This window comes from Aedes albopictus, chromosome 3 (genome assembly GCF_035046485.1).
Source record: "Aedes albopictus strain Foshan chromosome 3, AalbF5, whole genome shotgun sequence".
Lineage (NCBI taxonomy): Eukaryota > Metazoa > Arthropoda > Insecta > Diptera > Culicidae > Aedes > Aedes albopictus.
The window spans coordinates 136,666,251-136,692,173 of NC_085138.1; the positions used below are offsets into that span (position 1 = coordinate 136,666,251).

Below are 25,923 nucleotides of genomic sequence, written 5' to 3' on the forward strand. Positions count from 1 at the left end.
GCCCCATTTCATTTGATGTTTCGTTTCAGCTCCGTATTAGGATCCGCAATAAAGCGACGCTTTTTTATTTCTTGAGCGATTTCTTGCCTGAATTTCCCACGCATCGAGATAGGCCAAGAAATTTCTTGCGATCGGCGTACTACCCATTGACGGGTGAGTAATTAAACACGTTTTTTTTTTTGAAGTCTTAGACTGCGTAGCCGTTAATCTTTAGAGTCAAGATTACAGTCGATCTCCAAAAGCAATATTCTTACTATGTTACTTCTAGGAATTCTTCTAGGGATTTCTCTAAAACTTTCTATTGGGATTCCTTCAGGAGTTCCTGGGGGGTTTATTCAAGACAATCTTCCTGGGATCCTTTCAAAAGTTTCTACGATGCTTCTTTCAGGAATTCCTTTAGAGATTTTGTTCAGAGATTCTTTCAGAAATTTCTCATGGCATTCATCCAGGAATTGTGGCTAGGATTCCTCAAGCAACTCCTGCTGCGATTCTTCCAGCAATTTCTTCTCCTCCAAAAATTCTAATTGTGGTACCTTCGGGAATTCTATCAGAGAAGTTCTTCCGGAAAATCTCCCTGGGATTTTTCTAAAAATCCTTTCGGTAATTCTTCCAGAGGTTTCTTTAAAGGTTCATCCAGGACTTCATCCAGAGGTTCTTCCAGAAATTCCACAGGGGATTTCTCCAAGAACTTCTATTGACCTCCATAAATTCCAGCTGGAATTCTTCACGCAATTCCCATTAGGACTCCTTCAGAAATACTTCTAGGGATTTCTCCTGGCATACTTACTTGCTGCAATACTTTCGGGAAATCTTCCTGAGATTTCTCCAGAAATCCTTCTGCGATTCCATCAGGGATTCCTCCAGTATACTTCTACCGATCCTTTCAAGGAGAACTGTAGGTATTCCTCAACGAATTTGTTAGAGGAACTTCTCTTAGGATACCTCAGGCATTCCTGTTTCTAGGATTTCTCTAGAAATTACTTCTATGATACCTCTCAGAATTCTAAGAATTCCTCCAGATATTCCAACTGGCATTCCTCAATCCAGCGATTCTTCCTCCAGAAATTCCAACTGTGGTACTTCAGAAGTTATGCTACGGATTCTTCTAGAGCCTCTCCTGGCTTTTTTGCTGAGATCTTTCCAGGCAATCTCCCTGGAATTTTTGCAGAAATTTCTTTGGTTGTTCCACCAGGGGTTTCTCCAAGAACATATCCAGGAATTTCTCCACAGATGTTATCCAAAGATTCCTCCAGAAATTTCACATGGATTTCCTGCAGAAACTACTTTTGGCCTTCCTCCAAAAATATTTCAAACTCCTTCTGCGATTCTTCCAACAATTCCTCCACAAATTCTTACAATAATACGTCCAGAAATTCTTCTAGTGATTCCTATACGAATGAAATTCTTCCGGGAAATCTTCCTGAGATTCCTTCAGGTCCTTCTCTATAGATTCTTCCAGAATATCTCTACCGGTTCTTGCAGGGACTACTCTAGGTATTCCAAGGATTTTTTCTTTGGATTCCCTTGAACATTCCTGATGGGGTGTCTCTAGAAATTCCCATATAGTTTCCTCCAGCAATTCCTGCTAGGGTTTCCGCTCAGATTTCTACAATGATACATTCCAGAATCCTTCTAAGAATACCTCCTGAGATTTTTCCTGTGATTTCTTCAGAAGCTCTACGGTGATTCCTCTAGGAATTTCTATCCAAGAATTCTCTCATAAATTTCTCATTGGATTTCTCCAGGAACTCCTCTTGACTCTAGGGATTTCTCCTGGCATCCTTGCTGCGATTATTCTTTCCTAGGATACTTCCAGAAATGCCTTTGATTCTTCCAGATTTTTTTTTAATTTCTAGAAATTATTCATGGTATTACTCCTGGAACTCCTCTTAGCCTTCTTCAAGGAATTCCAGCTGAATGCTAATAGAAATCTCTAGACCTAGAGGTATCCCTAAACGAATTTCGGGAATAGTTGGAATTTCCAGAGAAATCCTAGGAGGTATTATTAGGGAAATCTCTAGTGAAATCCTATAGGAATGTACGGGGAAACCTTATAATTAATTAGAAGGCACAGAATGTTGCTAGTTGATAAATTGAGATGTGAATTTGTAAAAAAAATCTGGTGGGATTCGAACCCACGACTCCGTATTCGCTAGACCGCAGTGTGGGCAATTCTTTGATGGTTTTTTCGGCATAGTTGTTTTTTTTTTGTTGAAAATTTCTTCGGTACTTTAATTGGAATAATCAGCAATTTCTTTGGATTTTTTTTTGCTATAATGTCAATGGCTATTTCTCTGAAATTATTTCAATAATTTCTTTCTCAGTTATTTTGCAAATTTCTCAGGCAATTTTATCGTAATTTCTTTTGTAATTTTTTATGATTTAATTGTATTTATATTTTTTGCTTCTGAAAATTGCTATATTTGAAATTCAAAAAACCTCAACAATAAATTGCCGTAAAATTGCCTTTAAAAGTTATTTAGAACTTTAAAAGTAGTTACCACAGAATTCATATAAGAATTACCAGAGGAATTCCTGAAGAAAAAAAAGGCTTTTTTTTAAATGGCCGAATCCAATCTCAAAATAAATTGCCGAAATATATTAAAAAAAAATCCTCAAACATTCCTAAAAAAAAATCAAATAGATTCTAAAAAAATCCAAAATCAAAAAAGGAATTTCTTAAGAAAATTTAGACAGAATTCCAAATGTTATTGCCGTAGAATCACCGCGACAACATTTTTAAACCACCGCCAAAGATTTTTTCAAATAAATTCCCGAAGAAAATCTTTAAGAAATTTGCCGAATCAATTTCCAAAAGAATTACCTGAGAAGTTACCAAAATTTCCGAAGGAATTGCTGATGAAATTACCAAATATATTTTCACTGCAACATCGGAATTGCCGAAGGTGTTCCGAAATAATCTACTGCCGGAATTCCTTACATGAATAATGAATAAATCTAGAAGAAATTGTCTAAAGATTTTTCATTAATATTATAGAAGCGATTTATGAAAGAATTTCCGGAGGAGTTTTCGAAGGAATTGGTGAAGGAATACCGAATAGCATAGATAATGGTAGTTCAAAAAATCGACAAAAATTTAAAAAAATGTAGAATGACTTGCCGAAGACATTTCCAAAAAAAAAAATGGGAGGTTTCCAGAGTCACTGAATTACCAAAGGCATTATTTAAAGAATCCCCAAAGCATTTGCCTGAAGAGTAATGGGAGAATTTATAAAAGCAAATATCAATAGTATTGCTGACATTACAAAACAATGTTTGAAATACTACTACAAATTGGCGAAGGAAATCTCGAGAAAGCATTTAAAGGATTTCCTAATGAAATAAAATGCCAAATAAACTCCTAATGGAATTGCCGCACAAATTTCCCAATGAAATTTTCAAGGAATGCATGAAAGGTGTTTAGTATCAAAGTCCAAACATATTACCTAATAAATTCTTAAGTAGATTGCCGAAGGGGATCCAAAGAAATTACCGAAGAAATTTGCCAAATTCAAAGGAATTACTGAGAGGAATAAATTGCAAAACAATTTCCAAATAAATTGTCGGGAATATTCTCTGAAGAATTACCGAAACAATATTTTGCCGAAAGCATAAATTTCTTGTATTATACGTACATACCAGACTCGATTATCCAAAATGTACGAAGTTGAAATTTTGACTTATTACTACAATATTGGTTTTAAATAAATTTCAGCTTTATACAGCCGGATATTTATCAATCCAGACGAAATCGGAATTTGGTGTGAGCATCAGACTCCCGAAGAGAAAAATCTGAATTCGCTCGCACCAAATTTCGGGTTTCAACTGGATTGATAATATGTTCGTGAAGCTTCAGAACGGAACTCAGGATAATCGAGTCCAAATTTTGCATGTGAAAATGTATTCTCACGGACCTGATTCTTTTCGGTTTGGATTTTCCAAAAAAAAACTGTTCTTCAAAATATGTATAGCGCGTTTAAATTTGCGGGCTATTTTTTACCGCGACGCAGTTTTCTTTTACAAAAAAAACAAAAACCTGAGTTTTAGTGGCTAACTGGCACCCCCTAGAAAAAATCCTAGATACGCCAATGCAGCATGGTCTCTACCTGCCCCGGCCCTTACCGGGGACCCCTGTCCAACCGCGAGCTCGGATCCAACCCAGTAGACCGACGCCACGACAGCACCGCTACCGGGACTTCCTCTCCGCGGCCACTTAATCGCTGTAAGGATCGATCTCGACCGCAGGGTACCGGTATGACCTACGAAGCCGACTCCGAGCCCCTGGAGCAACTCTTGTACCGCATCTGAACTAGCCATTCTCCAAGTCCACGCGCTACCTCCTCTGTAGCTCCCAGACGATATGGGTGATAGCCGTTGAAACGGCGTTCCAGCCAAACTCATCCCTACACATCCTCTGGACAAGATTGTCCGGAGACGTGTCCTCTCCGCATGTGGTAAACATACGGTCACGCATTGTGCGAAAACGCCGGCACCCGAACAAAACGTGTTTCGCCGTTTCCTCTAAACCATTACACACTGAGCATTCGGGAGAATCCGCATGCCCGAAACGGTGTAGATACTGTCGGAAGCAACCATGGCCTGAAAGGACGTGTGTCTAGTGGAATGTTACTTCCCCATGGTGCCTATTAATCCAACTATCTACCCTCGGTATCAACCTATGGGTCCTTTGATGGAACTGTCCCACGCGCGCTGCCATTTCACCGTAGAGGCCATCATGGCAGTCCTGCATATGCCTCTTGTGCCGCGCATTTTGAAGCACTCCATGTTCTCACTGATAAGGATGCCGAAAGGCACCATACCAGTAATGACGCAGAGAGCGTCGTGTGACACGGTACGGTACGCGCTCGCAACCCTCTGGCACTTCCCAGCTTCCGTCGGTAGCATTCAGTACAGCGCAGTGCCCCACGCCAGGCCGTCATACCTTAGTATGGACATAGCGACACTAGCCAGAAGCTTGCGCTTACTGGCGTACACCGCAGACCTATTGGACATCATCCGGGACAGTGCCATTATAGCTGTGGAGCTTATCGTCGATCATCGCGCCCAAGTTTTTGTCTGAGCGCTTCGACGTGATAGTGCAATCAATCACCTACACCGATCACCGCTTGCTGCTCCAACCTCCGGTTGTTCACAACCATCTCAGTTTTGTGGGGAGCCAACTCCAGTTTCCTGGATCTCATCCACGCCTCCCTAAAATTAGTGATAGAGTGGTTGGTAAACTCCACCTCTTCGATCGACTCACCATAGACTTCAAGCATAATGTCGTCAGCAAAGCCGACAATCTCCACTCCCATCGGAAACTCAAGACAGCCCTCTGCACAACCAGGAGTGTGCTGTACTGACAGCAAATAAGTTGCATAAACCGGTACTGTGTATAAAGCCATAATGATGAATGTTATCCCACGTTCCCCTACGTTCTACGCATATATTCCGTTGAATTATTTGTGGTCTGACACCCGGTTTGACACTAAGCCGAGTAGTGCTGGTATACATCGAAGATGGTAGCCTACAAGAAACATGAATACCTATATGTGCATAAGTAAAAGGATTCGAGCTGTTTGAGACAATAATGAACTGAAGGAACCAAACACATGTGAGAAATGAAGTTGTTGGAAGTTAACCACAAAGCAAAACAACAACGAACAGAGCTTACTTTATCCTTGCCATTATATCAGTTTGAACGTTGTGTTTTTGCATAATGATGGTACTTACACACATTGTGTCAATATTATAAGGAAGTAGGCGAAAAGCGTTCATGAAGCATGCATAGATGGTGCTATTGCGGTATCGTTTCGAAGCAGAGGGAGTGCCTGCATGATTTTTCTGGTAAGTTCGGTAGATAATACTTGAAGCCTTGAAAGCTTATAGGAAATAGGTTATATTAAACCTTGGAACACCTAATCAAAGCACCGGCCTCATGGTCAATTTGGTATCAACTACTAATTGATAAATTAGCTTCCAGATCGTGTAAAAATAATTTAAAAGAACTATTATTTTCTTAAAACAATAAAATCGAGTAAATTTCCCTCGATTTCTGTTTCCGTCTACGTTTATTTCGGGCACAACCAGAATTCAATTCCGGGAAACACCGCTTACGTGATGCTATGGATCATAGGATGCTCAAATTTGACCGTAAGTGTTTACAGTAGACGTTCGATAAGTGCAATATGTTTACGTTTCAGTTACCGAATGAAATTCGCTAACTGCAACGACTGACAGCCGTCAAACAGTTGTCAACTGCTGTTGGACGCAGCCAGAATGCACTTAAACACATCGCAATGCAGCTGTAGTGCATCTGAAAAACATCGCAACTTTGTTGACGCTTCGTTTTTGACTGATAGCGGTGCGATAACTGCAAAATTGTTGCCCTAAGTGGACTTGCAATTAAAAAGTATTGCAGTTGAACCGTTTGCACCAAGTGACTGTGTATTCGAAAAGCCGGTCAAATTCTTCTCACTCGAAATTCATGTATTCAAAGTACGATTAAGCTGAAAGTTTCAAACTGAGATGGATGTAACTTTAGAATAACGACCAAAATATTTTAATTAATATTGTTGCCCACCATATCATAGTACGCCATCACAGTGCAAAGAAGAAATCTTTCTCTGTGGTCGTGAAATACGATGTTTTGTATGCAGAAAAATCACGCATACATTTCATTGCATCCTCCCTAGATGAGGAAAACTTATTATTTACATTTTACTGACGGGAAAAACGTGATTTATTCAATCAAGTAAACAGCTTTTGTGGCGTGTGAATTGAAGGTTGGTTCAACAAGTGAATCTGGCGAAATGAAAATTGAACGGTGATGAAGATTAATTCGGCTTGCTGCTGCTTTGGCGCGGTTGCCTTCGTCATACGCAAAACAAGAAAAAATGTCAACTCGTTAGTGGTGTGCATTTGAATTACACTAGAAATTTAGTGTAATTATTCGATTTCCAGCGTTAAAAAGGTTGGTTAACGATAGTCTACATATTTTTGATTACTAATGCTAATGCTTACTAAATGCTTGATGAGGCATTGGTAAAGGTAAGTCGGAATATCTGTAATGATGTAACGGGAATTAGCGAATATAAAGAAGTAAATTTTAACCCAAGATAAAAAAAAAATACCCGTATTTGTTTTCGTAATATGTTCAAAGAGAAGGTGTCATGCGCTTGTTCTTGTAACATTATATCACTTACACATAGTTATATATAATGTTTCAACTTTGATCCAAAAAATAATACTGCCAGAGTGTCTCCCAGAGTGTCGCATGTCGGCAGAGCGGGAATCCTTGATATTCTATTTTTTTGTATAAAGTCTGGAACCATTTGGGCAGGGGCAGATTGCGTTCTAACCAATTGATTTGATTTTCTGTACGCAGTGAAATGCACAAAATGGCTTGTCATGCTCTCTCTCTCTCTTTTTGGCGTAACGTCCTCATTGGGACAAAGCCTGCTTCTCAGCTTAGTGTTCTATGAGCACTTCCACAGTTATTAACTGAGAGCTTCCTCTGCCAATGACCATTTTGCATGCGTATATCGTGTGGCAGGCACGAAGATACTCGATGCCCAAGGAAGTCAAGGAAATTTCCTTTACGAAAAGATCCTGGACCGACCGGGAATCGAACCCGTCACCCTCAGCATGGTCATGCTGAATACCCGTGCGTTTACCGCCTCGGCTATATGGGCCCGTCATGCACAAAATTTGAATTGAATTTTTACAAAATTGACTGAGTTAGAGTGTAAAGTGCCCAAAATAGGCCCCGCTTCCCAAATGGTTCCAGACCCTATATAGTATAACTGTTCATCAGACTATTGAGAGAGAAGCTTGGCTCCAAAGCAGAGACACGTCAACCTCTACAGAGGTCAAAGCATATTGAATGAAATCACAATTCAAATCTCAATGAAGCATTGTAACTGATTATCCACTCAGTGGATCATCCAGTTAATATATATCACGTTGTAGGAATATTTACCCATTAGGCAAATTGCATTGTTGATTTTTCCAGTGCAAACAAACTAAAATCCACATCACGAACCATGAAAATTCAACTTGGGTCGGTCGATGATAAACGTGATGACGTGTTTAATACATTGCATTTGGTGCATCCAAAAACAGTTGATGTAACAGCTGCTTGACAGTTCTAATGGTGAAAATCGCTTTTTTGTAGAAGGAAGATGAAAATCAAACAGAAAGCTTTCTGAATAATTGGCAGATCGTAACCGTCATTAGCTAATGAGACTTAAGGAACATTTAATTTTCAAACAAACAATTTCCAATCACAAATCTTTCACTATTGCTCAAGTGTTCTCCATACCGGGCACCGCATTCCTTGCCGCAGCATCCAATTTACATCGGAAAGCATTTACCATGCATTGCATTGCTACACAAATGCCATCCACAACTGCAAACCAAAGAAGACACCACCCCCGAATGGGTTACATCACTTCTGCCAGGGCAAGAATGCCGACATAGGAATTCCTTTTGTTCGACTTCTGCCAGCCAGCAATTCAACGAAATTGGAACTCACTCGGGAATCATTATTCAACCCAACAACGATGAGGACGACGATGACTGCCGTTATCTGATAGCATCTAGCCAACCTTCTAGTATTCGCTTTCAAAGGATATGGAATATGCATATTTACTGAAGGGTATACATAATTTAAGACGATATGGAATCAACCTATAAACAAAATCAATATGAAAGTTGTATTTAACTTGAACCGTTCGAAAATTGGAATATCTTTTTACCACAATGTGGTGAAGATCTGTCTCATATTTACTAAAATTTGAGTACTCGAATGAAACAAATGTTATTTTTTATCGGTTTATGTATTATAGATTTAAATTTTTATAACTCTACCTCAATTTACATTGAAACGTGTGATCAAATTATAACAAAATCATTAAAATAATACAATGCCACAACGACGGAATCAACCAACAAAACACAAACCATACGCTATTGAAGATGACGGTCAACTCAGCATCAGCAGTACAATTAACGAGCACTATATTCTCCACATATTCCCATTGCAGCTGGTCTCGAAGAGGACTGTGTGGACTTTCAGGGCAACTCGGTGGCGCACGGTTTGCTGTATGTGCCTGGACCGGGCGTTTGCAGTCTATGCGTGTGCTACCACTCGGAACCACTCTGGTGCAAAGCAATCTACTGTGATCCACCCTATGTAAGTATTCCTAGCAATCTATACCTACGTATCCGTGGCTAGTCGCTCGATTAGGCCGCCCGTCTGCTTCCAATGCATTTGAATGAAGTCAATGCCTTTCAACTGTTAAATTGCGCGACTCTAAGAAATTTTCATATTCATTCATACATATGGTCAGTAACGTTTCCGTTTCTCAGAAGTATTCCTATTTAGCACAATAAATTAGGGCGAAACTGGAAGCATTCCCTCACATTTTGGTTTTTGAATTTTCATTAAATAATGAAGCAATATTTTCACAAAAGTTTTTCGTACACATGTAGAGTATGGATCAAGGTATCTTCTGATTTTTTTGTGATGGAAAATGTTTTCCATTTTTGCAGAAACCATTTTTTTGTGAAATTTTGTTCAAAAATGGTTTCTAAAAAACGAAAAACATTTTCCACCACAAAAAAAATCAGAAGATACCTTGATCCATACCCTACATGTGCACGAAAACCTTTTGTGAAAATATTGCTTCATTATTTAATGAAAATTCAAAAACCAAAAAGTGAGGGAATGCTTCCAGTTTCGCCTTATTTTAAGGGGCCAGCTTGGAAGCTCTAAAAACTATTGAAGATGGTGTCACAGACAAAAAAAAAGTAATACGCAGAACAATTTTCTGTAAATTCGATCACTGCCCAGGTAACCACTAAGCATTTGAATAAGCCGTACAGCAGACCGTATTAAGCATTTTATCTGCTTGCTGCCCTACATAAGCAGCTAAGCAATGCATAGCTACCTTAAATCAACATAAGCTGTGCTATTCAAAAGCTTTCGGCTACACCTAAACCTTGTTTTACGTCCACTATTGGCTTAGCGAAAAATTCTACCGACAAAATAATGATCAAAATACACATTTTTATATTTTTGTACACTTCTCCTAATCACGAAGATGTTTTAAAAAATATATAACTGTTGAGTTTGCTCATTGTCTTAGCGGTAGAATTTTTTGTCGCTTTGCCAAGCATGGACGTAAAAAAAGGACGAGGTTAATAAGCTAGGTGGTGCGAATAGAAACAGTTTTATTTTTCAAGCTAGCTAACACACACCTACACACTCCCGGCACACAGCTTGTAAACACGCACGAGCGTTCAATTTTCTTGCAATCACCTCTCTCAGCGCGGTTGTCAAACACGCCGTCGCGACGCTGTTCGGAAATGGTAAACATGATCAATCCACCATTATTCCGATTTTGTTCTCGTGTTCAAAGTTTATCATTTTCCATTCGCGATGGAAATTTTGATGGATAGTTGTTACAAAATTAGCTAAAATAGGCTCAACACTATGTTTATCCTTCTACTCGCTTTTCAACGGCTTGACAGCGGCAAATGGAGATATCGTAACAACAGTTTTGATAATATCTGCAGCACCTAGATAACAATACTCTTCAACCAATCACACAGTTCAACAAGGTTTAACATAACCTCCATCTTCAATGTTTGGCTCCCGATGTTTGGCTCCCGATGAGAGAGCATATTGAGTCTGTCCGCGACACTCAGTTAATAAGCATTTCAACTGTTGTTTCAACTGCTTGAGAGGGAAAATATTTATATGCCCTTCAACTGCTCTACAAATGCTAAGAGCAGGGATGCCATACATACAGATTTATCTATATTATACAGATTTTTGAGCATCTGTACAGATTTCATTTTATATGAAATACAGATTTTTGAGCTGGAGAGGCCAATTCACACCTTATTTTGTCGGAAAATGTGTACCAAATAGGGTGATCTTCGGCGGGTCATAAGATTATTCGAAAGAGGGAATCGTATGTCATTTGTGGAAGAGGGAATGAAAACGCTTTACACACTATGGAATGTTTCTTCGAAAACATATTTTGGGTGTCGAAACTGAAGCTGTTTTCCAACCATTCTTTATATTGGAGACACAATTAGCGCACGCCATCGGACGAACTGTAGCGTATCCTGGAGCGTGAAGCAGCAGCTTGAGCAGAAAACATCACCGAACCGTAAGTTCAAACCGCGATTACAGCAAAACAAGCAAAATAGTACTACCTAAATCAGCTGTAGTGTGGAGGAAGCGGGATCGTCGAAAGAGCGAGAAGCAGACGTAAATCTATTTTTGTTTTGTTTTGTTCGATGAGGCGTTAAGCTTTTCTGACATTTTGATACGACGTTCCTGGGGGTTTACACTCACACAGCCCGTTATTTTGCCAAAACCTGTTTTTGGATAGCACTTTAGGCGTATTTACGGCCAATTAGCATTAAATGCCTTGCTATTTTAAATGCTTACTGGTTGCTTGAGTGAGTTTACTCCATCATCATCTAGTAGTGGGTAACGTTAACTACGGATTTTGTGTCTCAGGCAGTGTACGCAGAATACGGCACCGCAAGCGAAAAATAGATAACAAAGAAGGCATGGCAACAACGCTTTGTTTTTTCGTTAGCAGATAATGACAAAATTGCTTCCGAGTTTGTTCACAACAAAAACGGTAGGAATATTTGTCTCGTTCTATTCATATCGTGATTCTCGCATTGTTTTACAACTGAAACTCGACTCTGAAGATGGCAAGAGTCTTAATTCATCCTAATGCTCATGAATTCGATGATGTAGGTCGAAAATTTCAGCAGAAAAGCCGAAATGTCGGCACACGCACGGCAAACGATGTTTGTTTTATTGCTCTCATTGCTTGACATGCGTTTGTTGCGGAGCGCCTTTGTTGCCAACATGCGCCGCTTAGGACAAAGCGTTTGTTTTTCGGCGTGATCCGTTTTTCGTACCCTGGTCTCAGGTCATACCGATGTGCGTGTCTCATTCATTCGGCAGAATCATAGTGATATCTTGCAGTATTTCTTAGTGAATCCTCAGTAGATCCCCCAGTAAGACCCCTCAAAATCTTTGCAAATTCAGGAATTTGGATGGATGTTTTTTCCAGTAGGGTAGGTAATCAAAATTTGAACCAAATTGTGGCTTTCTGAAGTAGTGCAAATTTTAAGTGATTTTTTCTCCAACATGGAAATAATTTACTACGGCAAAATCGTATGTACATGAAAGCCACGGGTACAAACTTTCTGTTAAATGGTAAAAAGTTTGTATTTGCACCGAATTTCATTGAAATATTTGATTTTTCATCAACAATGATTTTAATCTTAATTTGAACCAATTTTAATCTTAATTTGAAGTACTGGCGGCAACAGCTCGAGCAACTCACAAAACAGCCAATTCCATGCTAAACAATGAAAAATCACATGAATCTGCTAATTCTCATACCTATTTTTCATTAGGAAGTGGAATCTCAACTCAGAATGTTCGAAATTCTTTAGGAATTTGGAAACTAAATTTGGATTTTTTCATCTCCCAAGAGTAAACAAAGCAACCACTAGCGCAACCTACAGGCCAACACTAGAAGCACACCCCCGTTTACTAGTTCAAATTTAGATTACAAATGGTTCAACTTAAGATTACATTCTCCAAGTAAGAATTACATAAATTTGATAATTTTATGACAAATTATGCGGAATACTATTCGGTTGGTCGATTCTACGATAAATAAGCTTTCATTTGACGTGTTCACATATTGCGTGTGATACAATGAATGAGCTGTACGAGTGCACCGAAAATGTGCTTTCTCTTGGGGGAAATGGGTGAAATCACAGTGATTTTTCAAATGCCTCTTTTCCATGTCAGAAACGCTTTTTTTCAATGCTTTTAAACTCCATGTTATCAGGTTATATTACGGAAAGCTGTTTAACATCTTTTTCGGGGCAATATTTGCCTGAAAAGTACGTCATTTTAAAGAATTTTGAAATGGTTCAAATTAAGATTACAATTTGACTAGTTCAAAGTTTGATTTCTTACCCTAATTAAGTTTTCAGTAGTAATTCGGCAAAACTCTTTTTGAAGCTCTGTGAAAAAATACTTTCACAATGTCACTAGGAAATCAATCTAATTTTTAAATAAAAAAAAAATTAAAAAAATCCAGTTTTTTTCGAAAACTTTGTATAATTGTTTCCACTGCCAGTTGCAAATTCGATTCGAAATGTTTTCAAGATATTTCACAAAACTTCACCAAAAAATTTGTAAAAATGCAGTCAGCGATTTTTCTATGCTATTTTTGTTATTCCACATGCACTTCCCGAAATTCCTAATTCTTAAGTATTATCCCTCAATTTCAATAAAGATGTGTTTGTTGCGTTTTTTCAATAAACACATATTGAATGAATTTATCTACCTTTTTTGATTTTCTATCAATTAAAACACAAAACACTGAATTACTTTATTGTGAAGTCATTCAAGTGTATATACTAACCATCCTAATACTGGATCAGTCAGAAATTTAACCGGTAAATATGTTTCCAATAATTTTCATAGAACAACAATATTAATGGAGTAAATTGAATCTTCTACAAAAAAAAAGTTCTAAATAATTTGCAAAAGAGCTCATAAATTTCGCAATAGAGTTTTCTACAAATTATAGAACACACAAAACAAATTATAGAAAAAACACAAACTTTAAACCTCAGTTACTCGAAAGCGAGTTTTTGTCACTTACACCCCTTTACTACTGACCCCCTCGCATGATACGTACAGCTGAAAGCCAATTTCCAAAATAGTCAACTTTGACCCTCTGTATCTTTGTTCTCTTATGACTGATCGAGCCAAACAAAATATAGCGAACACTACAGATATGCTCAATTTTGTTATATCAAAATTAAGATTTCTTCGGAGCAGTTGCAAAAAAGTTAAAAATTATGTGAAAATGTTCAAAATACTACATTAAACGTTCGATAAGTGCAACATGTTTACGTTTCAGTTACCGAATGAAATTCGCTAACTGAAACGACTGACAGCCGTCAAACAGTTATCAATTGCTGTTGGACGCAGCCAGAATGCACTTAAAAACATCGCAATGCAGCTGTAGTGCATCTGAAAAACATCGCAACTTTGTTGACGTTTCGTTTTTGACAGATAGCGGTGCAATAACTGCAAAATTGTCGCACTTAGCGGACTTGCAGTTAAATACCATTGCAGTTAAACCGTTTGCACCGAGCGAACGTCTACTGTAGCAGTATTTGTTTTAATTTTTTATTTGTTCAGTAATTATTTTTTTATATCTTTTTATTACATTCTAATTTTTAACCTCGACGGATGTTGTCCGAATAGCGTTCGAAATTGTTTTTTCCTTATTCATGGTAGAGTAGAATTTCAATTTGTGCACACTTCTATTATTTTGAACAATTTTATATAGTACTTACAGGTGCTCCGAAAAAAAAAATTGTTTGCTTTGTACCGACTTTTCGAATCCTTTTTTTTGCTATGACAAAAATGACCATAATTGTGGTTCACTGTCAAATTTTCAACGCAATCGGTCATAGCTTGAGCTTGAGCTTGAGCTTGATTGACCGCCCGCAGTCGCTACTCCAGTATCGCCAGATCAGCTACACTCACACAAGGAACCAATGAGAATAGCTGCTTGGGACTAACAGGCATCTTCAGGGTGTGAGCGTTGGTGGTCTTCTGTTTTTAGACGACAATGGCGCCTGCTGCGTCAGGTTGCAGGTCAATGGGGAAGGGGAGGGAAGTGATGATTGCAATCGCTTGCCCACATCAGGCCGTTGAATCCTCTGCGCCTGCACAAGGTCATGCGGATGTTGGTGTGTTGGTGGAAAATGTTTTATTTTTGGCACGCCAGGCGTAAAGCGACAGATTGTGTGAAGATTACTGTGAAGCGGCACAGTCCGCTTGGTTGCATAACTTGCAGGCGGTATATGATAGATTGACACTGTGCTGTGATGAAAGTTGGAAGAGGAAGGGAAACGGCCTTTTTTTTCAATCCGTTTCTGGTTCTAGCGATCGCTACGAGCATACGAATATACATAAAATGTATATGTAGGAGAGAGAGAGTGAGAGAGAAAGTAGATAGAAAGATACAAAGTAGGAGGAAAGGGACGAGCCAGGGATTGAACCCAGGACCTTATGCATATGAATCAGAAGCGGTAACCACTAGACCACCAAGCTCGTTCAACGCAATCGGTCATAGGAGAACAAAGTTACTGTTGGCACGGCAATGACTACTGGTAGGTAACCCTTCATTCATACAGTTACATAATGTCAAAGTTGGACATTTTGAATAAAAATGGCTTCTATTGCTATTTTTATGAACACAGCTGTAAGCTTAGTTAATTATCTTTATAATAAGCTTGGCAAAAAGCAGTTTAAAGCTCATAGAAAATAATTAGTATTACCGCTCCCATCTTGAAATTTAGTCGACCCCATTTCCAGTTTTTGAGGGGCCGACCCCAAACTTTTGATCGGGATGAATCGCTGTCCTTGGAGGAGTCCTTGGAGAAATCTTGGTAATATCTTCGAAAAACATCCCGGGAGGAAATCCTGAAAGCATTCTGAAGGAATTCCTAAAAGAATCCTCAAAATATCTTTCGAAGAATCTCAGGAGATCCCACTAGGAATCATGGAATCGTCAGAAAAATCCTTTAAGTTGTTTCAAAAGAATCATCATAGGAGTTTTTCAGTATTCTAGATGAATTCTTGAAAGAATCTCTGTAGAAATCCCGGGATGTAACTCCAAAAGAATCCACGAAAGTATCCTGCGAGAAATGCCTGAAAAAGGAATTCCTGGGGAATTTTCTGAAGAAATCCTTGAAAAAATCCTGAACTAATTCTTGAAGGTATCCTTTAAAGTAGAATTACTGACGGCATTCCGAAAGAAATCCCCAAACAAATCCCTAGAGGAATTAAGTAAGGACTCCCGGAAGGAATACTTGAAAGATTCCTGGGATTATTCCTTTGAGGAATCCCGCAAGAAAACCCTCTGAATAAATCCTGGAAAAATGCCTAAAGGATTCTTGGTAAAAAAAAAGTCTGGAAGACTCCGAAACATATCCCGGAAGGAATCATTGAAGGGTTCCCTAGAGAAATCCATGAGAGAATCACAGGAGATATTTCTGAAGGTAAACGTTAAGAAATCCTTGGAAGAATCATGGAGACATCTCTAAAGGGATTCCTATAAAACATGTTGAGAAAAATCCCTAAAGGAATCCCAGGAGAAATCCACAAAGGAATTCCGGGAGAAAATCCGGATAATTCTGGAAGAATCCCGGGTGAAACACATGAAAAAATGCCGGGAAAACCCTAAACAAATCCAAGGACGTATCAACGAAGGCATCCCGGGAAAAATCTCTGAAGGAATCCCAGACAAACATCCTGATGGAATCCCGGAAGAAATTGTAATGTAACTAGTGTCAGTGTAACGTCCAGTATTGATGAGATTTGTCACGTGTAGTATTCGTTGAATTTTGTTTAAAAAATAGAAAACGTTTGTATTTAAGTGTAACGTCCCAATAATCCCACAAACGCAGCCATCACTACACTGCCCCATGTAAGGACGACGCTAGCCGCCATCAGGCTGCACAGGGCTGCACGAATGGGCGACCATGGGAGGCGAACTGAGTGGCCATCATGAGGAGGAACTTCGGCACTTACGATGGGTCAATGGCCAATGGTTCGGGGTCAACGATCTTCAAAACGGAGGATCATTAGCCTGGTGGTCTTCAGAGACAACAGTCGTTTGAAAAGTTGATAGAAGGAAAGTTTTTTGAAGAAATGTAAAGTTGGAAGAAAGTTTAGTTGGAGAAGTTAATAGAAAAAGATGGAAGCACGGCAAAGTGGAAAAAAAGAGAAAAGGAAAGAGAAGAAGTTGGAGTAATCCGGACATCCAGGACCTCGCGGTTTTTGTTTTGAAACCCACTTTTGCGGATTAGTTTAGTGGGAGTTTCCTTAGTCGATCTATAAGTGTTTTCTTTCGCGGAGTGTCACGAGCGTCTTGCCGACCCTGAGGCTTGAAGACGGGAGTAACACGGCCCTTGCTCAGTTACAATTCTTAAACGAATCCCGGGAGGAATCCCTGATGAAAACGATGATTATTCCCTTACGGAGACCATAATGTATTCCATGGAGTATCCTGTTTAAAAAATCAGGAAACATTTCGGAAGAAATCTCGGGAGAAATTAAAGGAATGCCGAGTGCAATACTTAAAAGAATACTGGAAGACAAATTTCTTAACAAATCCACAAAGGAATCATTGAAGATTAAAACCAGGACAAATCCCTAATTCCCGGGGGGAATTCCCTGAAAGAATCCTGGAGAAATCCCTGAGGCATTCTTAAAAGAATCTCGGGAGGCATTCCTGAGGGAAATTAATTGAAAAATCCTTGAAGAAATCCCAGGAGAAATACCCAAAGGAAATCTAGGAGAAATCCTTAAAGCAACTCCGGGAGGAATTCCTGAAAGAATACTGGAAAAAAAAATCCGGAAGAAACATCTGAAGGAATCCCGAGAAAAAAACATGAACAAATCCTAGAGGAATCCCTGAACGAATCCCGAGAGGAATCCCTGACGATACCCCAGGAAATATTTATAAAGAAATACCGGAAGAAATCCCTTGAGAAGTCAGAGTTGAAATTAGTGATGGAATCCCGGGAGGAATTCTTAGGAGAGTCCCGGAACAAAATTATGGAAAAACGCTTGATGGAATGCCGGGTCGAATCTGGGGAAGGATTGTGGAGGAATCCCTGAAGGGATGCCTTTTAAAACACTGAGAGGTGTCTTTGAAAGAATTTCGGAAGGAATTGCAAGAGGAAACCCTGGAAGAATACTTGAAGGGCTCCTAGGCATAATCCTGAGTGGAATACCTGGAGGAATTTCATAAGCAATTCTGGAAAGAATCCCAATATTTTTCATGTGATTACGAGATAAAACCTGTTAGAAATTTTAGCAGATCATTTGTAGATACATATCGAGAAAAATCGTTGAATATATTCAATTGTTCAGAGATAAATCTTGTGCGTAAACCGAAATATCCGCAATATCAATTATGTCAATGCTATATGTATATTGCGATAATTTTTAATGGAAACCTTTTGACTCAAGGCTTCTCTTCACTAACAAATGTTTTGGAACAGTCTCATCTCTTTCTTACCAATAATCAAATTACCAACATCTAGTGAGAAAATTTAAAAATGAAGAGCAATTGACTGGAAGTTTCACTTCCATTTGAACAACACTTCCGAAGACACCAACTTCAAATTTAACACCATGGTAAAGTCAGGAGAACTTTTTTGATGATGATTAACCTGGGCTTGTTAGGGGAATATCTGTAAATAAAAAGAAAAAAAAAATACCTAGATTAAGTTACCTATTATTTTTACCTAAGATGTACAAGACGTGTAGAATGGGAAAAGATCGTAGTGTGCCGCGCTTGCTGACGGATGTGAACATTTTTGTTCCCGTCAGAATTTTCGTTCCCAAATAGTATTAACTCGGTTCGAATCGCAGTGAAATGCACTTAATATTGCGAAAAATAGAAGGATTGCTAATGAGAGCCAAAAATGTGCCAGTGAAAATATTCTGCATTTTCCCTTATCTTCTGAGGCGGCGTCAATATCAAAGTGGAGGAGCATCGGGATTCGGCAGGGACGATTCTGGAAGATGCATCGTCGTCGCTAACACATCGCAGCTGTTGAATTACCAGAAAGAAAACATACAACTGGGAGAGATAATACCAATTTGATACTTACATGTTATGTGAACTTGGGTTTTGCATTCTAGCACTTAAGTGCATAAGAGGCAGCAAGGATAAAATTTCGGTGCGATGGTATGCTGCCTTTAGTGAATCAGATGAACACTACTTGTGGGGAGACGAAGAGGGTTTATGTTTATGGGATATACGACGCCGCTGCTTGGGCGACGCATGGCAATGACGGTCGGAAAAGTGGAATCTCTTGATTCAGGAATTTTGACGCTGCCGAATCATCCAATTCTGATTGGCTTGCCCCTGCTCAGTGGACCGGGTGGGGGTGGGTTCGGTTTATCATTGGATAAGTCCTTTAAAGGTTTTTTACGGTCCCACTGAATATCATTTCGTTTTTGAATTTAGGGGCCATCCAATAAGTACGTCACGATTGATTGGTTTATTTGTCTTTCTCTGTATTTATGGGAGGAGAGTTATTGGTTTCCTTAATGCTAATATACATTTGAAATTTTGGTTATATTTGTAGTAATATGATTATATCATATTTATTTGTCTTAATTACATGTACTGTTAAAATCATACTGAATTCCTGACCATTCCTGTACCAAAATCCTATTTCCTTTCTATTTTTTCGAGAGCGTCGGTGAGTCGCTGGCATCTCGATAAATAGTTATCCCTTTCCTGCTATTCTTTCCCATCCACATAACGTGTTTCTTATCGTTTCAGAGACCGATCAATGGCGGTTAAGCCTAGGCTTGTTAGCCAGGACACAGTGTAAATGCCTGTGCCCCATCCCGGAATCATAAAGGCCCAAGGAGTGACAAAATTTCTTAGCTATGTCACTCCCAACGTTGGTGTTTAAATATACTAAAACACTTTCACTCACTCAACACATCTGCATGATTTACTCAAATACACTTTCCCAATCTGAATCTTGTCGCATCACTCGCTTATAGTGATTCCCAAATCACCCCATTCCAAATATCCAACTCCTTGACACCTATGGGAGTGTCGGTGAGTCGCTGACCTCTTGTAAAGTAGGTGTCATATCATCACATCCTTTCCTATCCTCGTAACGGAGAAGATGGGCGTGGCCGGCAATGGAAGTTCTCATGTCTTTTTTACTTCAACCTCTAGTTGGATAGCCGTTCCTTCCCAAATAGCATTCCATAAGCAATTAGAATAGGAGTATTAAAGTTTTAACATGACAACTTTCAGTATGCAATCTACGAATTACTCCGTTACAACGCAACGCAACGCAACGCAACGCAACGCAAGATGTACTAGACGTGTAGAATGCGATGGATCTCTTCAGTCAAGTCAAGTACAAGACACTGAAGACGACCTTACAGTTGAGGTCGAAATACGTATCTGTCAAAGGATGCAAATTCTTAGTGGAATTCAAAGGAACAGAACTTTTTTTTTTCATTTGACATTGAGCTTATATGCTATCTTGGTAACAACGATTGCGCCTTTTTGTAAGCAAGTTCTGAAGTAAATTATCCATGTTCAATGAATCCATTTTCTGAACAACTTCTCCGAAGACAGTATACTAAAACACTGCGTAATTCTCTAGATATTCACTTCAAAACTACTCTCTCTTGAATAAGACACGCAGCATGAAGACCATTTATGAACAATACATGCCTAATGTCTTCATGCCTTGTTCGCACCCTAGCGAATACTATCAAATCGTTCATTTCCTCACCTGAGTAGACAATATTAGCGGTCATTGTCTACTCAAAGAGCAAGGGAGTAGATATTTAAAGCAGGTGAGGAAAGGAAAGATTCAAAGTTTCAATTATAAAATCTCATACGGTCGATAAACTAGATAAATGTTGGTATTTGGAAAATGGCTGTTTGGCAGAGGTTCACGTTGGTGCATGGATTGCCATATGATAGGAGGATCACTCCTTACAGGAGCGATGCACTCCCAGCAAGGCATAATACAATACTCCCTGTTGAACGATAAACTTACACAGTTGGAAAAAATCACCGACTTCGGTAATGTTTTACCGAAATCTCAACCGTTAAGTTTGTTTTACAGGAAAAATTCGGTAAGGGTAGCAACTTTTACCGAAGTTCGTTAGAGTTTGACAGATAAACGATAAGATTTTATCGAAATTTGTTATTTTTTTACAGAATTTCGTTAAAAATCCTTTACCGAACGCTCAGCGGTTGAGATTTCGGTAAAAATTACCGAACGCGATTAGCTGTGTAAACATATTCTAAATAATAAATCAGAAAAGAAATATCTCAGGTAATAACTACACAAGTGCTCAAAGATCACTAACCCGAAAAACAAGGTCTGCCCCAGGGACATCTCGTCGGAGAGAAAAAGGGGAAGAGTAAGCTCATATCACGATGCACTATTTTTAAAACTACATCTCATTCGTTATCGCAAAGACCTTTACTCCCATACTCAATTTGCATTCAATATGTGCATCGAGGTGGCAACCTGGTTCACCCGGATGGTTCAGATTGTGCACACAAGTTCACCGGATTTCACTATGTATCGTCATCCGAGATTGGCCTGGAAATATAGATCCATATTTATGACGGGATACCTGTGGTGGTGGTGGTGGTGCAGCTTGCGAATATCAATGCAAAAAAAATGGCATACATTTTTTATTCACCGACACCAACTACTAGAGCAGGTCCTCCGATGGGACACCGGTCCAGAACACTGCACCAATTTCCTTCGATGGTTCGAGACCGTGTGCTTGGTTTCCGCTTTGCAGGCAGGAAGAAGGAAGCAAGATCCGTCCGTCGATTTTAGCGTTTCGCTTGAATAAGCCGCACAAAGCATCTCACGAACGAGAGGTTGTACCTAATTGTCTGGGGAAATGTTTTGCAAATATTTGCATTGTAGACGAGCAGCGTGAAATATTTCCGTCGCTGGATAGAGATGCGAGTTCAGGACAATGAAGATGAAGGTTATTTTCCGTTATCCATAATTGCATTTCCCTGGCGGTGATCCTTCCATGGAAACGGTTTTTCTAGCGGGAAAGCTTTTGATGATGGTTTTTTGCATATTGCATAATCCAACGTAAACTTTGCAGTCAGTGCTAATCAAGTGAGCTAACTAAATTTGATAAGATCGAGTTAACACAAACTATGAAAATCAAATAACATTATCAAAAGTTTAATTATTTTGTCAGGTTGGTACAAAAATTAAAATATATTGTCCAACCTGCTTGACAGCTAAAAATAAATTAGTGTAGCATCTGCTACCATGAAAATCTCCGCCGTGAAATAGTTCTTCCCTATCATTTTTCATTTTCATGTCATCTTGTGCCAACGCAACGGGTGCATTTTGCTGAACAATCTCACCACCGCGCACCGGTTAGAGCTCAGAGGATGATGCAATCCTCGTCATGCTGCTCTTATAAATGTGCTTCGTTATCACGCACCGTTCTGACCGACAGTGTGCACGTAAAAAATAAAATCATATTTTGTTTTTTTTTTTACAATTTCATACAGTTTATTTAGTGCAACATGTTTCCATAGATAAGACTGAATTTTGCAATATGCTCTGTTCACCGTATAGGGTATCGGGATGCTTCGTTGGCATAGTCCCCTCATTCGGCCTATCTTAACGTTAACCAAAAACTCAAACAAACACGCATAACTGAAGATCGGAAAAGCTTTGCGCCAAACAACTGTAACATTTCGTTTCAATTTTAGCATTTTGGAGCATTAAAATTGAATGAAAATGTCACTTTGTTTAGCTTTTGTAGATGCCATGACTCTCTGGCTTAGTGGGTAGTCTATACACATGATCATAAATGGCCTGATTCTGGAACATTTCGAATTGACTTTTCGACAACTGAACATTTTATGCGACGGTCAAAGACGCTATTTTAATCTTGTATATTTGTTTTCAACGAAAAATAACTATTTTACAAATTAAATGTGGGCCGAATATTGAGGACATTTTTTTCACTATGTACCCAAATCTTGGCCCATCAATAAAGTAACGTCAACAATACCGAAAAATGACGTCAACCACATTGCTTGCGAATGAACCAGAAAGAACGAGCGGGAAGAAAGATTTTGTGTGCGGTGACAGTAAAAATAGCAAACAATAATGGGGTTGCATTGTTATCGTTACTAAATTAAGAAAGAACTTTAGTTTAAATGATTTATTTATAGTTATGTAAAAATTTGGCTCCGAAAATGTAATTTGAAAGCAAGATTGGTAAACAAACAGTGATAATACTTCAGCAAAAAGGTTAAAAAATGATAGAATAAGTGGTTCTAGCGTTTGGAAAGCAATAGACCAACGTTGTATCCACTAATAGGCCAATTTTTGTACCGTAGACCAACGTTGCATACCATCGCATCGAATCTTTTCAACGTAAATAAGTAAGTTCTTGAATATTTACACTAGTTTACTTCCAATTGCAGAAACATGCACTGCCTAGAGTGCGTGATAAAGTGAACACATCGTTTATACTGTTTTTAATTCACGAGTTATGGTCAAAATTGTCAAGCCGGCTGGCATATTAGGCCAAGGAACGGTACACATACCCTACTTCCGGTTTCGGCAACCTGGATGGTTAGCGAGTTTGGGGGAATTGCTACTTGGATTCCTTGTAGATTTTTGCAAGAGTCAATTTTAAATTTCGCCCGTGTATTTTTTTAAGTCTTAGTTTCGAGATCCCATCGGATATTTCTCAAGGTATATCAACGAAAATTTCTTAAGTGAGGATTAAGGAAATTTCTTCAGGGGCTTTTTTGGTATGTATTCCTCCAAGAAATCTATCTGAGATTTTAGAAATTTTTGGGGATTTTTTAGGGGTTCATTGGAGTATTCTTTAAGATTTTTTCAGAAATTCATCTAGGGATTCAATTGGAATGTTCATCAAGTATTCCAGTAGCAATTTCTTTAGAAACACTTTAGCGAATTGATTCAAAAGTTCCTTTGTAGAATGTTTCCAGGAATCCTTGGGAGCTTTTGCTGGGACTCATTGGAGAGATTCTAGATATCCTTCCAGGAATTCATCATATCCCTATCTTTTCTCATTCAATCGTAAATTTTTCCAGGTAACCTACATTTCTTCAAGTACTTCCTGAAGATTCTTTCCAGAGAGTTATACTGGATTTCTGTAGAGTTTCGTTTTGGAATACCTTGGAATATTCTCATGGGAATTCCTCAGAGTACTCTTTCGTAATTTATTTATTTAATGTCAGAACTTTTCGTAAATTTTGCGATTAAATCAAACGAAAATCCTCAAGTGATTCATTAAATCGAAAATTTTCCAAGGGATACTTCATTGAATATCTCCGAATTATCGTCTTTGCGGAGTTTCACCAGAGATTTCCACCTAGATTTTTTATAAGGATTTTTTGGAAAATTACTGCAGAGATTTCATGAAGAATTTCTCAAGGAGAATACTTCCAGAGATTTCTACAGGAATTCATCCAACAGATGGTATTAGCAATTTTTCTGAAATTTTAACGAGAATTTCTCCAGAGATTCGTTGAGAATCTATTTTTGGGATTTTTTTGGTAATTCCTCAAAAGATTTCTTGCACAACAACAGTGTCTGATCCCCATGTTAGGGGCGGCTGATCTACGTCCGAGTGCCAGGGAAGGACTCTAAGCTCAACTGTACACTATGGTCTTCCGGAAAGTAGGGGGTTGGTGTCAGGCCCTACGAGCCAGCCGTAAAAAACCATTGTAACAGAAAATCAGCAACAGAATAATACGAACCGAGACCAACGGCAACGACCCCAGCGAACAAAAAGGACTTGTGATTGGAAACTCGGTACGTGGAACTGCCGATCTCTCAACTTCATTGATTGGGAGCACCCGCATACTCGCCGATCTACTGAAGGACCGCGGATTCGGCATCGTAGCGCTGCAGGAGGTGTGTTGGAAAGGATCCATGGTGCGATCGTTTAGAGGTAATCATACCATCTACCAGAGCTGAACACACGCGAGCTGGGAACAGCTTTCATAGTGATGGGTGATGTGCAGAGGCGCGTGATCGGTTGGTGGCCGATCGACGAAAGAATGTGCAGGTTGAGGATCAAGAGCCGATTCTTCAAGTTCAGCATAATAAACGTGCACAGCCCACACTCCGGAAGTACTGGAAGTAGTGACAAGGACGCATTTTACGCGCAGCTCGAACGCGAGTACGATCGCTGCCCAAGCCATGACGTGCAGATCATCATAGGAGATTTAAACGCTCAGGTAGGCCAGGAGGAGGAATTCAGACCGACGATTGGAAAGTTCAGCGCCCACCAGCAAACGAACGAAAACGGCCTACGACTCATTGATTTCGCCACCTCCAAAAATATGGCCATACGTAGCACCTTTTTCCAACACAGTCTCTCTTATCGTTACACCTGGAGATCACCACAGCAGACGGAATCTCAAATCGACCACGTTCTGATTGACGGACGGCACTTCTCCGACATTATCGACGTCAGGACCTATCGTGGTGCTAATATCGACTCTGATCACTACCTGGTGATGGTTAAACTGCGCATCGACTCCGACCACTATCTTGTGATGGTCAAACTGCGCCTAAAACTCTCCGTGATCAACTATGAACGGTACCGGCGACCGCCACGGTACAATCTAGAGCGATTGAAACAACCGGATGTCACCTCAGCATACGCGCAGAATCTCGAGGCCGCGTTGCCAGACGAGGCCCCTCTAGAGAACTGCTGGATACAGTGAAAGCAGCCATCAACGACGCAGCCGAGAGATACGTGGAACGGATTCGACGGAACCAATGGTTCGACGAAGAGGGCGGAACGGTTTTGGAGGAGAAGAACGCAGCGAGGGTGGTAATGCTGCAGCAAGGGACTCGACAGAATGTGGAACGTTATAAACAGAAGCGGAAACAGCAGACCCCGAGCAGAGTTGAATATCAAATTAATAACTACGAAATAACACAACCTGTTTTAATATCTTGGTTTGTTATCATTATCTTGTCAAGGCATTACTTCTCCATAACATCTTTTGATGATCAATCTTATTTTGTTATGAGCACGGTATTGGTAAATAACATTTAAATAATATGCTTTGTTGTAAAACAAATTTAGTTATTATTGAACTATAGAGTGTGCATTAGTATGGGACACGCTTATATGGAAAAAATAAATCCTCGCTCCAGTCGACTTTTTAGATCCCATTCAGGTTCCATATGAACTGTACAAAATTTCAGCGCAATCGGTGAAACTAT

At 39.3% G+C, this 25,923-nt stretch overlaps 1 protein-coding gene across 1 annotated transcript in view; it reads left to right on the forward strand.

Annotated features, from left to right (window-relative positions):
* The window catches only part of LOC109408456 (uncharacterized), a 278,493-nt gene that overhangs the window by 120,790 nt on the left and 131,780 nt on the right, over positions 1-25,923 (forward strand). Inside the window, exon 3 of the mRNA XM_062856590.1 lies at positions 9,048-9,196. Coding sequence (XP_062712574.1) covers positions 9,048-9,196 — 149 coding nt within the window. The remainder of the gene's footprint in view (positions 1-9,047; positions 9,197-25,923) is intronic.